General features: G+C 42.7%; 1 protein-coding gene across 1 annotated transcript in view; it reads left to right on the top strand.

Annotated features, from left to right (window-relative positions):
- Positions 1–6,722, top strand: part of MBD5 (methyl-CpG binding domain protein 5) — an 82,808-nt gene extending 76,086 nt beyond the window's left edge. The window contains exon 11 of the mRNA XM_089689373.1: positions 2–6,722. Coding sequence (XP_089545499.1) covers positions 2–64 — 63 coding nt within the window. The 3' untranslated portion in view covers positions 65–6,722. The remainder of the gene's footprint in view (position 1) is intronic.
- The last annotated feature ends 7,585 nt before the right edge of the window (positions 6,723–14,307 follow it).

Raw genomic sequence — 14,307 nt, 5'->3', positions numbered from 1 at the left:
GGTGTCTCAGAGGGATCGACAGCTGAAGGACCCAAAACCCAAGAGGAGGAAGATCTCCAGATAACATTGAAAGAGCTCAAGATCATATATCTGTATATAGGCATTGATATTAATATATGTATATCAATATTTCTAGATATCACCACCTGGTGTAAAGTGAATATGTGGTAAATATTTTTGCATTTTAGGCAGGTGGGTACTGGAATCCTAAAAAAAAAAACAAAAAATGTGACTGAACGGAGATGTTTTTTTTTTTTGTTTTGTTTTTTTTTTCTATAACACTACAATTGTGATTACAAAGAATAATAGTCAACTGTTTCTGATACATTTTCAGTGTGTATATAAAAAAAGATATAGAGTTTGATGCCGATAACTGAGATGTACATAGTGTACAATATTGTCATGTACAAGCTGACTTAATGCACACTTTATCTTTTACTGTACAATAATAGTGTACAAAAATTCTTTGGTTTCTATCAAGTGGATGTTCGAGCGGTGTATAGAGATGAAAAATAACTGCTTTTATACCATAATGTCAGAGATGACAGAAAGGGGGCGCTCCACATTTCTGATCATTCTCTTCCCTGGGAAGCCCCTTTCTCCCCTTTCAGGTACCTGTAGGTGAGTGAAGTCTTATAATAATGATTGATTGCATGTCCACTGCTTATCTAAACAACCACAGTTATTTCAATTTTTTTTCCTTTGTCTCTGCGAGGACTGGTGGTTAGTCCAGGCAATGGTTGTCATACTCTATTTACCTTTTAATTTCTGAACCCTCTTCTTCAACCGTTTAATACCCAGAGGTCATTGATGCCCAAGCCACATTTAGCACCATCACCATGCATCTGTTTACTTGACTACACTTCCCACCTAAAAAATAATCTTTTTAAGGACATTTTAAAGATGTCATTTGAAATAAACCCTGCTTTGTTTTTGGGCTGGTTTACACCATACCCATATCTGAATCGCAAAGAAATGCATTGCTATTGGAATTTGTAGCAGGTGTCAGTAAAAATTTAACAACACCCCAAATGCAGGTCACATACACAGTGAGTTATCCCAGCCTGCCTGCACCGGATCATATGGTACTTTTGTAGCATGTGATCCGGTTACAGTGCATTTAAAAAGAAGTGCATGCACTACTTTTGGCGCAGTGCGATTTTAGCCCATTCAAAATGATTGGGCTTGAAATCACTCCACACAGATCTGCATGTGAATTGCACAGGAACGCACAGTGTTAGTGTTAGCTGGAGTTTGGCTTCAGTTTGTTATTGTGTTTATATATGCTGGTACATTGAACGCTCCCCTCCCCAGACTGTCCATACTGCTGTGCCTCCTGTGCTCATTCCTCCACAGTGGTGTTTCACTAATACAGAAGGTGTGTTAATGGCCAGATAACCACATGAAAACGGTAAAATCTAAAGAAAAGAAATCTGATACAGCCATATTTAATGATTGGTAAGCTGCAATATATTGCATTTTGGGTTAAATGCCGCTTTAATTGCCAATCACTTAGGGTTTTGCACCCATTTTAATTGGAAAACCTCTTAGGAGTGAAGCTTTCTTCTGACAGAGAATAGTGACCCTCCTCGGGGAATAAAATGAAAATAAATTGTTAGAGGTCACATCTGATTTGCCTGATCTGCAACATTCTCAAATATCAATGGAAGGCTCTTATGTGTTTATGGAACTTTTCTAACCAAATTCATATCACACTTTATGGAAAATACAAAAGTTTCATACTGTAGGAATATCAGCACATTCCCTCCCCCACCCCATTGCACACAAATACCTGTTGAATCGCGCCCATATTTTGTACCGCTAACTCCTCCCCCTTTGCTGACTTTCTACTTCTGCCGACACAAGCTCAGTCCTCACAGAGGCAAAGAAGAGACATTTCTTAGCTGCATAATTTTTCTCCAGTTTAACACTGAAATGAATACACGGCACTACAATATATTATTAAGGTAGGGAATCTAAGGAGAATATGAATTTCATTCCCAGCCTTGAAAATTCCTTGGAAATTCTTTTTTTTTTTTAATTGCACCTGTTTTCAGCCTGGCCAACCTGCCATTGATTAACTAAAAAATTCTTTCCACAAGCTAAATGAGCTTTTTTTATGTTAGAAGCAGAGCCGCCGCTGATGCTCCAGGGGGCGCCATCTCCCTGGATTTCACTGGTAAACTTATATTGCTAATTTCAAGGACACTACAAACTATGTATTGTCTGCAAAGCCTGACCAAGGAAGCATGCATCTCCGTTATCTCATCGAGCAGTATTAACACGTCACAAGCTGCCGTGATAGACTCACAACATGCAGCATCTTTTCTTTCTTTTCCTTTTTTTTTTTGTCAGTATTATGTAACATATCACAGATTTATTTTATTTAAGAAAAAGTATTTATACTGTTAACAGATTATATATTAATGTGGCTGAAACACGCAAGTTATTTTATTAACCAAATTATTTATGTTACGTAAAGTGAAAATGTGAAGCTAGAGAAAAAAAAACACTACGTACAGACATGAGCCGACAACGTTGTATTGTAAGGAAAGGTTCACTCGAACATTTGACACATGTATATTCCGATTACGTATGTGGATATACCTCTGTCTTCTCCGGTCCCGATGATTGCAAAAATAAATAATAATTTAAAAAAAAACAATTGACGTAAATGCCATCATCTAGTTTGTACGAAGCCTGCGCCAAGTGGAGGAAGCCATGTTGCTTGCCTATTCAGTGCTAATTAGACTACAGCCCTGGTGACATCACTTTAAATGTAACTTTACCTTTAAATGACAAAAAGGGATATTTGCAGTTTAGACATCCAATGGTCTATAATGTAAATGCACCTTTTTTTGTAAATGGTATAGTATGTCTTATTTACACATTAGAAAAATGTATACAGATTTTTTTTTTTTAATTTTTATCTAGTTCTGTCTTCAGTACACAGCTCCTGCAGCTTCCCTAATACATTTCTTGGAATTTTTATAGGAAAAACTTTTTAGTTTGATTATATAAAGCGGGAAGAATTACCCCCTCTGTCAGCTCTTTATTGTTGTCTGTGTCCGTTTGGGAGGGTTACCTTGTTAGTCAGATCATCCACAAAGCACCTTAGGGGGCCCCAAGTGTAGGGGTCTGAACTCACAACTTTCATGCTGCTGCAATAGGAGAAACAGGAGAGGCTAGAACTGTAGGCAGTTTGTGCCTGATTGGATGTGCTATACCTGTATGGACAATGCAAATAGGGAAGCTTCTTTGTGTCTTTTGCAGACCTTTTCAATGTCATCCCTTTTCAAATCTCAGCCGGTTCAGCAGGGACCAGCTGAGATTCGAATCATGTATGGGCAGGCTGAATGTACCCAAATTGATCGATTGATCAACCCAGCCTGTCAGATTTTACATACAGTTATTGCTAGCTATTATAGCTGCTAGCAGTAATCACTGTGTTCTCCCAGAGGGGACGGCTCCCCCCACCACCCTGGTTTCACAGGAGAGATTCCCGCATCAACACTGACGGGTTGCAGGAAAGAAAATCGCTCCGTTTATGGTCAGCTTAAAGTTGGCTGTACACTAACTGATCCTCGCCCACCAGGACATTCTTTGTTTTCTTTCAGCAGCACCTGCAGCTGTCAGAATAAAATGATCAGCAGCTGCAGCTCTGATCACCAGAGTGCTGGGCATCAACCAATCAGAATTGCTCTGATCCGCCCCGAAAGCCCAACAGAAAGAAGGGTGGGGATTTCAAATCTCTGGACCGCTTCACTAGCTGTGTGGGCACTGACAGCTCATCACCCACGGAGGTAAGTACAGCAGAGACCAGGGGGGTGAAGGGTGTTAGTTTACTTTTTCATTTTTTTTTTTTGAAAAGGTGAATTAACCCCCTAAAGTTATCCATACACGTTTAATTACTCCATCTAGGCTAAAAAGCATGGATGAAGGCATCTCCCTTGCTGGCTATTGTATTGTGAAAGCTGTTACCTGTGGCTGTCAAATAGCTGAACAGTGACGGTGCAGATTGGATGCAGCCAGTGTTTAGCCAAGAATTTTTCACCCATTGAGCAGGAATCGGCCACAATTCAAGCCATGTATGGCAGGATTAAGGAGTGGGAGGAGAAAAAAAAGCTGCTACCTTACCTAGGAATTCATTCTCCCTAAAATGGTCATAACGCCTAAACATTTTTTCCCTTTAAGGCATTCCCTGCATTAAGGTAAACAAAATGTTTCAGTATGTATATCGCCCCCTCACTCAACCCCCCCCCCAATACTTACCTGAGCCTGGCCCCAATCCAGCGCTGTGCCTGAGAGCAGCAGCTCTCTCTTCTTCCACTTGCTCTCACAGGCTTTGCTTAGAGCAGAGGGAGCCATTGACTCATGCTGCTGTCAGTCAAATCCAGTGAGGGAGGAGCGGGACCAAGCCTTGCTGTCTGTGTCCATCGACCCAGGCAGTGAGGCTTGGGAGCGAACCCGCAAGTGTGCCGCAATAGGAAGTGGCTTCCTGTGGTGGCACACTGAGAAGAGGAGGCGGCGGGAGCTCCAACAGGGGATCTGAGAAGAGGAGGATCAGGGCTGTTCTGTGCAATACCACTGCACAGAGCAGGTAAGTATAATATATTTATTATTTTAGTTTCCTTTCTCATTGACTGTGGTCCCTGACACATAAAGCGAGGGGCTTTTCTCCAAAAGGGACACAGACAGCAATAGAAACACAACGTTTTAGTAAAGTAGGAGAGGAGTAAAACCTGTGTAAAGGTATTGTTGCCTGCCTTCTTGCTAAGGAGATTGAACTCGCTCCCTGTCCCAATGATGATGGTCACCAGTGCAGGAAATGTTCCCAGTCGGGACGTGGAAAGTAGAAATTTATTGGAAACTAAACTAAAAAGATTTTGCTTACAGGTACATTCTAAGAGCCTGAGATGTAACCTCAGTAAGAAAAGGAGAAGTCGGGTGCTTAGTCACCCCTGCCAAAGGTTCTTCAGCAAGAAATCCAGTACATCCTGCATGTGTTCTTATCTGAAACTTGCTGTAGATAGATCTTTTACCCATAGTACCAGAGCTTTATTTACCAGTGTGCATCAGCATTAGCCAAGTTGTGAAAACTTAGAATTTTCCTCCATATAGTACCTAAATACCCCTAAGATACCCATAGGCATACGATGCTAGCTGGTATATATCCAAAATAACAAGGGCCAAGTACTAATTATTATTCCACATACAGGGTTCTGAGGAACAATAGCAATCATTTGTGAACATTTGCAGCTGGTGATGAGTTAACTTTTGGGAATATCTGCTTAGGTGTGGGGTGGCCCATAGATTACCTGGTCTGCCTTTTTTAGAGCCTGTGGTGACGGACTTTTTCTTGTGTCAGAACTGCGGATCTCCCCATCAGATAATAAGAACCTTTATAAGAACTTGAAGCAGGTTAATACATCTCAGGAGGAGGTAAATTGCACCTGTCATTGAACTTTGAATGATCTTGGAAGCATCTCAAACTGATATATTCAAGCAGAATGCACCTGAAAGCACGGTGAATTTGTCCACCGACACAAGTCCAAAGTCCCTCAACACAGGCCCTTTAGCTAGATTTGTCAACAGTTATTTGGGCCTTTTCAAGCTATCGCATTGCTGTTTTGTTCCATGTGTTGGTGCAATGCGGTGCCATTCATTCTGCACGACACTAGATCCCACCTTGGCAATGGATTTGTGTTGCAGTGCAGGGCCATACGTAGCAATGTACTAATGTGGTGCGCTGACAAAATACTGCATACGCATTTTTTAGTCCATGGTGGTGTGATGGGCTGCCCTAATGCAACATTTAACGTGCCACAGCAGGCTAGGCTGTAGTAAAAGGACCGTTAGCTTTTTAGGACACCCAGCTTCAGTCCTGGACAGGGCAAAGTACATCAAAAACCAGAGCCTTGCATTCTTTAGCTGCTGTAATTACATAGACATAGACCAAGCACTGATTAATATTCCCCATACAGGGACCTGTCACCGTTCTGAGGAACAATAGTGATCATTTGCAGTCAGCATATACAAATGCGTAAAGGTTTAAGAAGAATAAGCTGCTTCTAAAAATTTGTCTATAAAATGCATCCCACAAATAAATGACTCCTTATATAATTCAGTGATGTCACTGGCTCTAAACCAATCAGCTGCTTTCTAGCAAATACCTTTCAAGCTGCAAAATGGCTGCTTCAACTGTGGACAGGCAACGGCCATGCTTTCTATCCTCTGACCCCTGGCCTGTCCCCCGATACAGATTATGTCAAGTGATGTGTGTGTTTATTGTTATTTTGAATTGTTAACGTTACTCATTTTTTGTAATAGTCTGCTTTTCTGCTGTTTTGTCCATAAAGAAGCGAGAGTGTATAAGAATTTTAATTTTTTTTTTTTTTTACTGTTTCATTGTATTTCATTTGTATCAATCAGCCATCTCCTCTGTGTTTCCACTAGTTAACGTTTTTTCTCCAGCTCTGTACTTTACGTCAGCCTCCTGTGTAAAGTATATGCGATCTTCCTCTTTCGTGGATTGCTTACAGAGCAGATGATAGGAGTAGATTCAGTCCATACCATTGTTTTTATTCTGAGTTTTTTCTCTGGTTGTATGCAGTTAATGTAAATATTGTGAGCATTACAGGTCATGCAGTATTGTGACATTTTTTTTTTAAAATGTTGCACAGACTTTACGATTAAAACAAAAAACTGGTCACATACTTGAATCTCTGAACTGCTCTGCCTTTTATTTCTGTTGTTGAGTTGGCCTGCCTAAGGTACCCTGGAGAGATATACAGGGGCTGCCATTTGTGCCTCCATCAGAAAATGCCAACTCACTGGCTGATCCTGTAACTTCAGTACTTTCTAGTTGTTGACAGCTTACTGACCCGGAAGATGTATGTAGAACAGAAGTTTTGGCTTCAAAGGCTGCACACTAGTTCTGAAGCTGTGACTCCAAAGGTATTGATGAAACCAGTGATGAACAACTAGTGTTTTCAAGACAGCGAAATCTGGTGTCCTTTTTAAAGTGGGCTTGTTATTCAAAAGTGTCTACTGTTGAAGTAAAAGCTGAAATGCAATGTGTACTTAAAGTCGAACTGCACTGCATCTGAGCACCACAAACCAAAAATGCCATTTAATTCATTTTTAATATTCAAAGCAATCTCCCCCACCCTTCTATGTCTCCATTCTTTAGTTTACTGAGAAATCATTTTGAAAAACATGCCCTATAATTTACTTTCTGGAATCGATCTGCCCTTGGCTCAGGCATAGACTGAGCTGAGATCCCTCCCTCCTCTCTTGAAGACTGCTGGGAGGTAAGACATCATTTGCCTAGGCATGAAAACCAGGAAGTAAGTAAAGAAATGTAAAAAAAAAAAAGTTTTAAACCAATAAATCTGATATACTTTCCTATCTATTTACTAATGCTAGCAGCATAAGGATTAAAAATGGTCCATGTTGATTGAGAGAGTGAAGTTAAAGCTTAGATTGTAAAAAAAAATAAATAAATTCTTGCAGTGGGGTACACCTGCACTGCAAGGGTTATACACTCTTAATTTTCTAGGGGTACTGGGAGAGGCTGTACTTCCCCCTCTGACTGGCTTTAGTGCTGTCCTCTCTCTGCCACTTTGGGCTGTGGACAGTCCCTCAGTATCAGGATTACCCTGGAATTGTACATGGAGGAGGTGAGCTTGTGACAACAGGTGATATGGCCTTTGAGAGGCAGTAGTGCTGGACTGGACACATTGATGAAAGAAGCCTGCTAGAGTCAGAAATAAGGTATTACTCCCTATTTCTAAAAGCTGAATTTTAGCCAAAAAAAGTGTTCTTTATATCTCTAGTGACCTAACTTACCTGTAAATTGCCCCACGTAATGCAGGCAGCTAGATCCTGTAGAAATTTGTGAATGGATGCCCAGTCCTCTTCCTCCTCCTGAACTTCCAGCACTGTGGAGGTTAATAGCTCTTAGTCTTCTGTGAAGTTGTAGTGATTAAGCTCCCAACAGAGACCTGCCCTCTCCTCCCTCCTCCTCCATTGGGAAAACTGCATGTAATGCGGTCTCTAATTTACAGATTCATGTTACATGCAGTGTACTTGATAAAATAACAGTTCCCAATGGAGGGGGGGGGTGTAAGGGGATGGGATCCAATTAGGAACTGCTTCACAGCTATGATCCATCACAACCCCAGAAGTTCAGAAGCAGGAAGAGGACTGGGCATCCAGGAAAGGATACAGCTTCCTGCTGAAAGTAGGACATACTTCATTACAGGTAAGTCTGCTCACTAAAGCTATAGAGAATTATTTTTTGTTTTAGCTAAACTTCAGCTTTAGCAAGCATTTACCACGTGTAGTGTGGGGACCCCACTGCAAGGGTATTTTATTCTAGCCTGGTGTTCAATTTTAAGGTGTATTTCAGGATAAAAGAAAACATATGCAATGCATTTCTCCAATGCAAGCATATTTCCCCATATTTTAAACAAAGTAAACACAGAAAAATACCTACTGCTCTTCCAGAAATCCGGTCTGGTCCTACCAACGTTTTGAGCTTACAACAGGGTTAGGGGAGACTTACCTAATCTGGAGCACTGTATGTGGTGCAGCTGTGCATGGTAGCCAGTCAGTTTCTAACTTTAGCTTGTCCAAGCTTTGACAATAAAACCTGGACGTTGACTGGTTTCTGGGCAGAGTTGCACCAGTTTTAGTAAATCTCCCCCAGTGTATGCTGCACTGAAATGCCAAGCAGCACTGTCAGCTCTGCCTGCTGGACTACAGAATTCCACCCATATTCTCTCCCCCTAAGAGCGTGTCCACAGTCAAGTAAAAGGAAGACCATGGAGCTGGGTGTCCGTACAGAATTGCACCATAAAAAAGTACCTTCTAAATAAAGTTGTCTCAGCAAAATTGACAGTGTTATATGTATGGTTCAGTCGATGGTATTCAGATCCTAAGAAAGTTTGGGCATGGTGTTGCTCTTCAGTAAGTTTCTCATAAAACTTGACCTGAGAAACCAGGGTTTTAACATTGGCAAAAGGTATTGTTGGAGACTTTCATGCCCAGGTTAACACCTGTTTAGCAGCCATAAGGATGTGGGTGACCAGTTTAAATTAGGTAAGTGTACAAACACCAGGGTTTTTTGAAGGAGAGCCCCAGAGGGATCTTGTTTGAAAGAAGCTCCGACCATTGTATACAGGAGTTGGTAACCGCTAAACCCAGGGCCTTTTTGTTGTAGGACATTTTCACCATGCACTATATTGCCAAAGTATTAGGACACCCCTCCAAATCATTGGATTCAGGTGTAAAAAATCAAGCACCTAGGCATGCAGACTGCTTCTACAAACATTTGTGAAAAAATGGGTCGCTCTCAGGAGCTCAGTGAATTCAAGCGTGGTACCATGACAGGTTACCACCTGTGCAACAAGTCCATCCGTGAAATTTCCTGGCTACTACATATTCCACGGTCAACTGTTAGTGGTATTATACCAAAGTGGAAGCAACTGGGAACAACAGCAACTCAGCCACGAAGTGGTAGGCCACGTAAAATGATAGAGCGGGGTCAGAGCATGCTGAAGAGCACAGTGCGCAGCAGTCGGCAACTGGCTGCAGAGTCAATAGCTAAAGCCCTCCAACTGTCATGTGGCCTTCAGATTAACACAACAACAGTGTGTAGAGAGCTTCATAGAATGGATTTCCATGACCGAGCAGCTGCATCCAAGCCTTACATCACCAAGTGCAATGCAAAGCATTTGATGCAGTGGTGTGAAGCATGCCATCACTGGACTCTGGAGCAATGGACACATGTTCTCTAGAGTGACAAATCCTGCTTCTCTGTCTGGAAATCCTATGGACGTGTCTGGGTTTTGCAGTTGCCAGGGGAATGGTACTAGCCTGACTGCATTGTGCCCAGTGTAAAGTTTGGTGGAGGGGGGATTAGGGTGTGGGGTTGTTCTTCAGGGGTTGGGTTTGGCTCCTTAGTTCCAGTGAAGGGAACTCTTAAGGTGTCAGCATACCAAGACATTTTTGACAATTTCATGCTCCCAACTTTCTGGGAACAGTTTGAGGATGGCCCCTTCCTGTTCCAACATGACTGCACACCAGTGCACAAAGCCGGACCTCAACACGGTGGAACACCTTTGGGATCAATTAGAGCAGAATCTGCAAGCCAGGCCTTGTCGTCTGACATCAGTGCCTGACCTCACAAATGTGCTTCTTGAAGAATGGTCAAACATTCCCATAGACACCCTCCTAAACCTTGTGGACGGCCTTCCCAGAAGAGTTGAAGCTGTTATAGCTGCAAAGGGTGGGCCAACTCAATATTGAACCCTACGGCCTGGGATGTCATTAAAGTTCATGGGTGTGTAAAGGCAGGCATCCCAATAGTTTTTGGCAATATAGTGTTTGTGTGAAAAGGAGCCCACCTGCCAAAACAGGCTGGTAGGCAGGGACAGAAAGGGAAATCCACAAGAGGATTACACACCACCGCAGCAGAAGTTTGTAGTTGGCCTCATCTGACAAAATATTGGCAGAACATTTAAAGGTAGAAAGGAAAAGGGCTAAGAATATGCATGCATCATACGTACTAGGGGAATTACAACTGGGGGAATCAATGGTGGAGAACAATCAATTCACAAAAAGAACATTGGGGAACTAGAGAAAGTACAGAGAAGGGCAACCAAACTGATAAGAGGCATGGAGGAGCTCAGCTATGAGGAAAGATTAGAGGAACTGAATTTATTCTCTCTTGAGAAGAGGAGATTAAGGGGGGATATGATCAACATGTATAAATACATCAGTGGTTCATATAGTGAACTCGGTGTAGAGTTATTCACCCTGAGGTCATCACAGAGGATAAGGGGGCACGCTTTACGTCTGGAGGAAAAGAGATTTAATCTACAAATATGGAAAGGTTTCTTCACAGTGAGAGCTGTGAAAATGTGGAATAGACTCCTTCAAGAGTTGGTTCTGGCCAGCTCAGTGGATTGCTTTAAATAAGTCCTGGATTATTTCTTGGATACACAGAATATAACTGGATAATAACATTTATAGGTAAGGTTGATCCAGGGAATATCCGATTGCCTCTCTGGGGATCAGGAAGGAATTTTTTCCCCTGCAGGAGCAAATTGGATCATGCTGTGCTGGGCTTTTTGCCTTCCTCTGGATCAACTGTGGGTATAGGGTTATAACAGTGCTGACTGGCCCTGAGCTGATCACATGCACCCTTGCAAGAAAAAAAACTCTAGCAATACACATCAAACTGAGCATGTGCATGTGACCACGGGTTCAATCTGTATCAGGTGGTCATTTCAACAAGAGGAGGGGCAGATGATTAACCCCTTAGGTTCCAGTGAGTATAACAAGCATGCTTTACTGCATATACATACTCGGGGAATTACAACTGGGGGAATCAATCTTGGAGAAGGATCTGGGTGTTCAGGTAGATCATAAGATTAATAATGGCATGCAATGCCAAGCTGCGGCTTCTAAAGAGACCAAAATCCTCTCTTGTATTAAAAGAAGTATAGACTCCAGAGAGAGGTATCATATTACCCCGGTACAAATCATTAGTAAGACCTCATCTGGAATATGAAGTTCAATTTTGTGCACCAATTCACAAAAAGAACATTGGGGAACTGGAGAAAGTACAGAGAAGGGCAACCAAACTGATAAGAGGCATGGAGGAGCTTTCCGATCAGGAAGGAATTTTTTCCCCTGCAGGAGCAAATTGGATCATGCTTTGCTGGGTTTTTGCCTTCCTCTGGATCAACTGTGGGTATAGAGTTATAATTTTTTTTTTTGGTTGAACTGGATGGACTTTTGTCTTTTTTTAGCCAGACTAACTATGTAACTATCAATTCTGATATCAGTCCTCTCTTTTGAGGGTCTTCCGGAAGTCTTTTTCCCACTTTGCATTCAAGATTAAAGTGGTTCTAAGGGCAGAAGATTTTTTTTACCTTGAAGCAGTTTTTCGATCGTTAAAAAATAATTAAACGTCAGCAGCTTTAAGACTTGTAGCTACTGACTTTTAACAAACAGACACTCACCTGTCCATGGATCCAGCTCTGTCCTCACCTGAACCGGTTTCTTCACCGGTCTACGGTCCCTGGTGCTGGCATGGTAACTACGGACAGCTGACTGGGACTCCTTGAAGCTTCACAGCCGGCTGCCAACTGCTCATGTGTGAGCCATGCTGCATCCTGTGAGTGGTCCCCCAGATTTCTGGAACCTGTGAGGATTTTATTGACTGCCTGCTTTTTCTCAGTAAGTGACACAAATGGATCAGCTTACATGTGGATAGGTCGGCAATGATAGATACCATATTTTTATTCTGATATGTTCCTTTTAAAGCTGATTTTTACTTAAAGTGTTACTAAACCCAGGACCCTGCATTCACTATATCTGGTCTCCCCGGACCCTGCATTCACTATATCTGGTCTCCCCGGACCCTGCATTCACTATATCTGGTCTCCCTGGACCCTGCATTCACTATATCTGGTCTCCCAGGACCCTGCATTCACTATATCTGGTCTCCCTGGACCCTGCATTCACTATATCTGGTCTCCCAGGACCCTGCATTCACTATATCTGGTCTCCCAGAACCCTGCATTCACTATATCTGGTCTCCCTGGACCCTGCATTCACTATATCTGGTCTCCCACAGTACACACAACATGGAAATACAATTATTTTAATATGTACACTGCTCAAAAAAATTAAAGGAACACTTTGAAAATACATCGGATCTCAATGGGGAAAACATTTTATGCTGGATATCTATACTGATATGGACTCGGTAATGTGTTAGGAATGTAAGGATGACCCATAGTTTGATGGGAATGAAAATTATCAACCTACAGAGGACAGAATCGAAAGACACCCAAAAATCAAAGTGAAAAAATGATGCAGCAGGCTAGTCCATTTTGCTGAAATTTCATTGCAGCAACTCAAAATGGTCCTCAGTATTTTTATATGGACCCCACGTGTTTGTATGCATGCATGCCTGACAACATCGGGTCATGCTCCTAATGAGACGATGGATGGTGTCCTGGGGTGTTTCCTCCCAGTTCTGGACCAGGGTATCACTGAGCTCCTGGACAGTCTGAGGTGCAACCTGGTGCGTCAGATGGACTGAAACATGACATCCCAGAGGTGTTCTATTGGATTTAGGTCAGGCGAGCGTGGGGGCCATTCAATGGTATCAATTCCTTCATCCTCCAGGAACTGCCTGCACACTCTCGCCACATGAGGCCGGGCATTGTCGTGCACCAGGAGGAACCCAGGACCCACTGCACCAGCGTAGGGTCTGACAATGGGTCCAAGGATTTCATCCCAATACCTAATGGCAGTCAGGGTGCCATTGTGTAGCCTGTAGAGGTCTGTGTGTCCCTCCATGGATATGTCTCCCCAGACCATCACTGACCCACCACCAAAACGGTTTTGCTGAACGATGTTACAGGCAGCATATCATTCTCCATGGCTTCTCCAGACCCTTTCACATCTGTCACATGTGCTCAGGGTGAACCTGCTCTCATCTGTGAAAATCACAGGGCACCAGTGGCGGACCTGCCGATTCTGGTGTTCAATGGCAAATGCCAATTGAGCTCTATGGTGCCGGGCAGTGAGCACAGGGCCCACTAGAGGACACCAGGCCCTCAGGCCACCCTCATGAAGCCTGTTTCTTATTGATCAGAGACATTCACACCAGTGGCCTGCTGGAGGTAATTTTGTAAGGCTCTGGCAGTGCTCATCCTGTTCCTCCTTGCACAAAGGAGCAGATAACGATCCTGCTAATGGGTTAAACACCTTCTACGGCCCTGTCCAGCTCTCCTAGAGTAACTGCCTGTCTCCTGGAATCTCCTCCATGCTCTTGATGATACTGGGAGACACAGCAAACCTGGCAATGGCACGTATTGATGTGCCATCCTGGAGAAGTTGGGCTGCCTATGCAACCTCTGTAGGGTCCAGGTATCTCCTCATGGTACCAGTAGTGACACTGACCCTAGCCAAATGCAAAACTAGTGAAAAAGAGTTAGAAAAGATGAGTAGAGAAACAAATTTAAAGAGCCTCCACCTGTAAAAACATTTCCTGTTTTGGGGGGTTGTCTCATTGTTGCCCATGTAGAGCACCTGTTGTTAATTTCATTAACACCAAAGCAGCTGGAACTGATTAACAACCCCCTCTGCTACTTAACTGACCAGATCAATATCCCAGGAGTTTAATTGACTTGATGCTATACTCTGATTAAAACTGTTCCCTTAATTTTTTTGAGCAGTGTATAAACTGCTAAATACCTTTTCTCATCAGCTGTATATAGC

The sequence above is a fragment of the Staurois parvus genome, unplaced genomic scaffold, assembly GCF_062004578.1.
Source record: "Staurois parvus isolate SC_StPar_1 unplaced genomic scaffold, SC_StPar_1.0 ptg000471l, whole genome shotgun sequence".
NCBI classification, from domain to species: domain Eukaryota; kingdom Metazoa; phylum Chordata; class Amphibia; order Anura; family Ranidae; genus Staurois; species Staurois parvus.
Note: the sequence above shows the minus strand (reverse complement) of the source record. Positions and strands in the feature narration are given on the sequence as shown.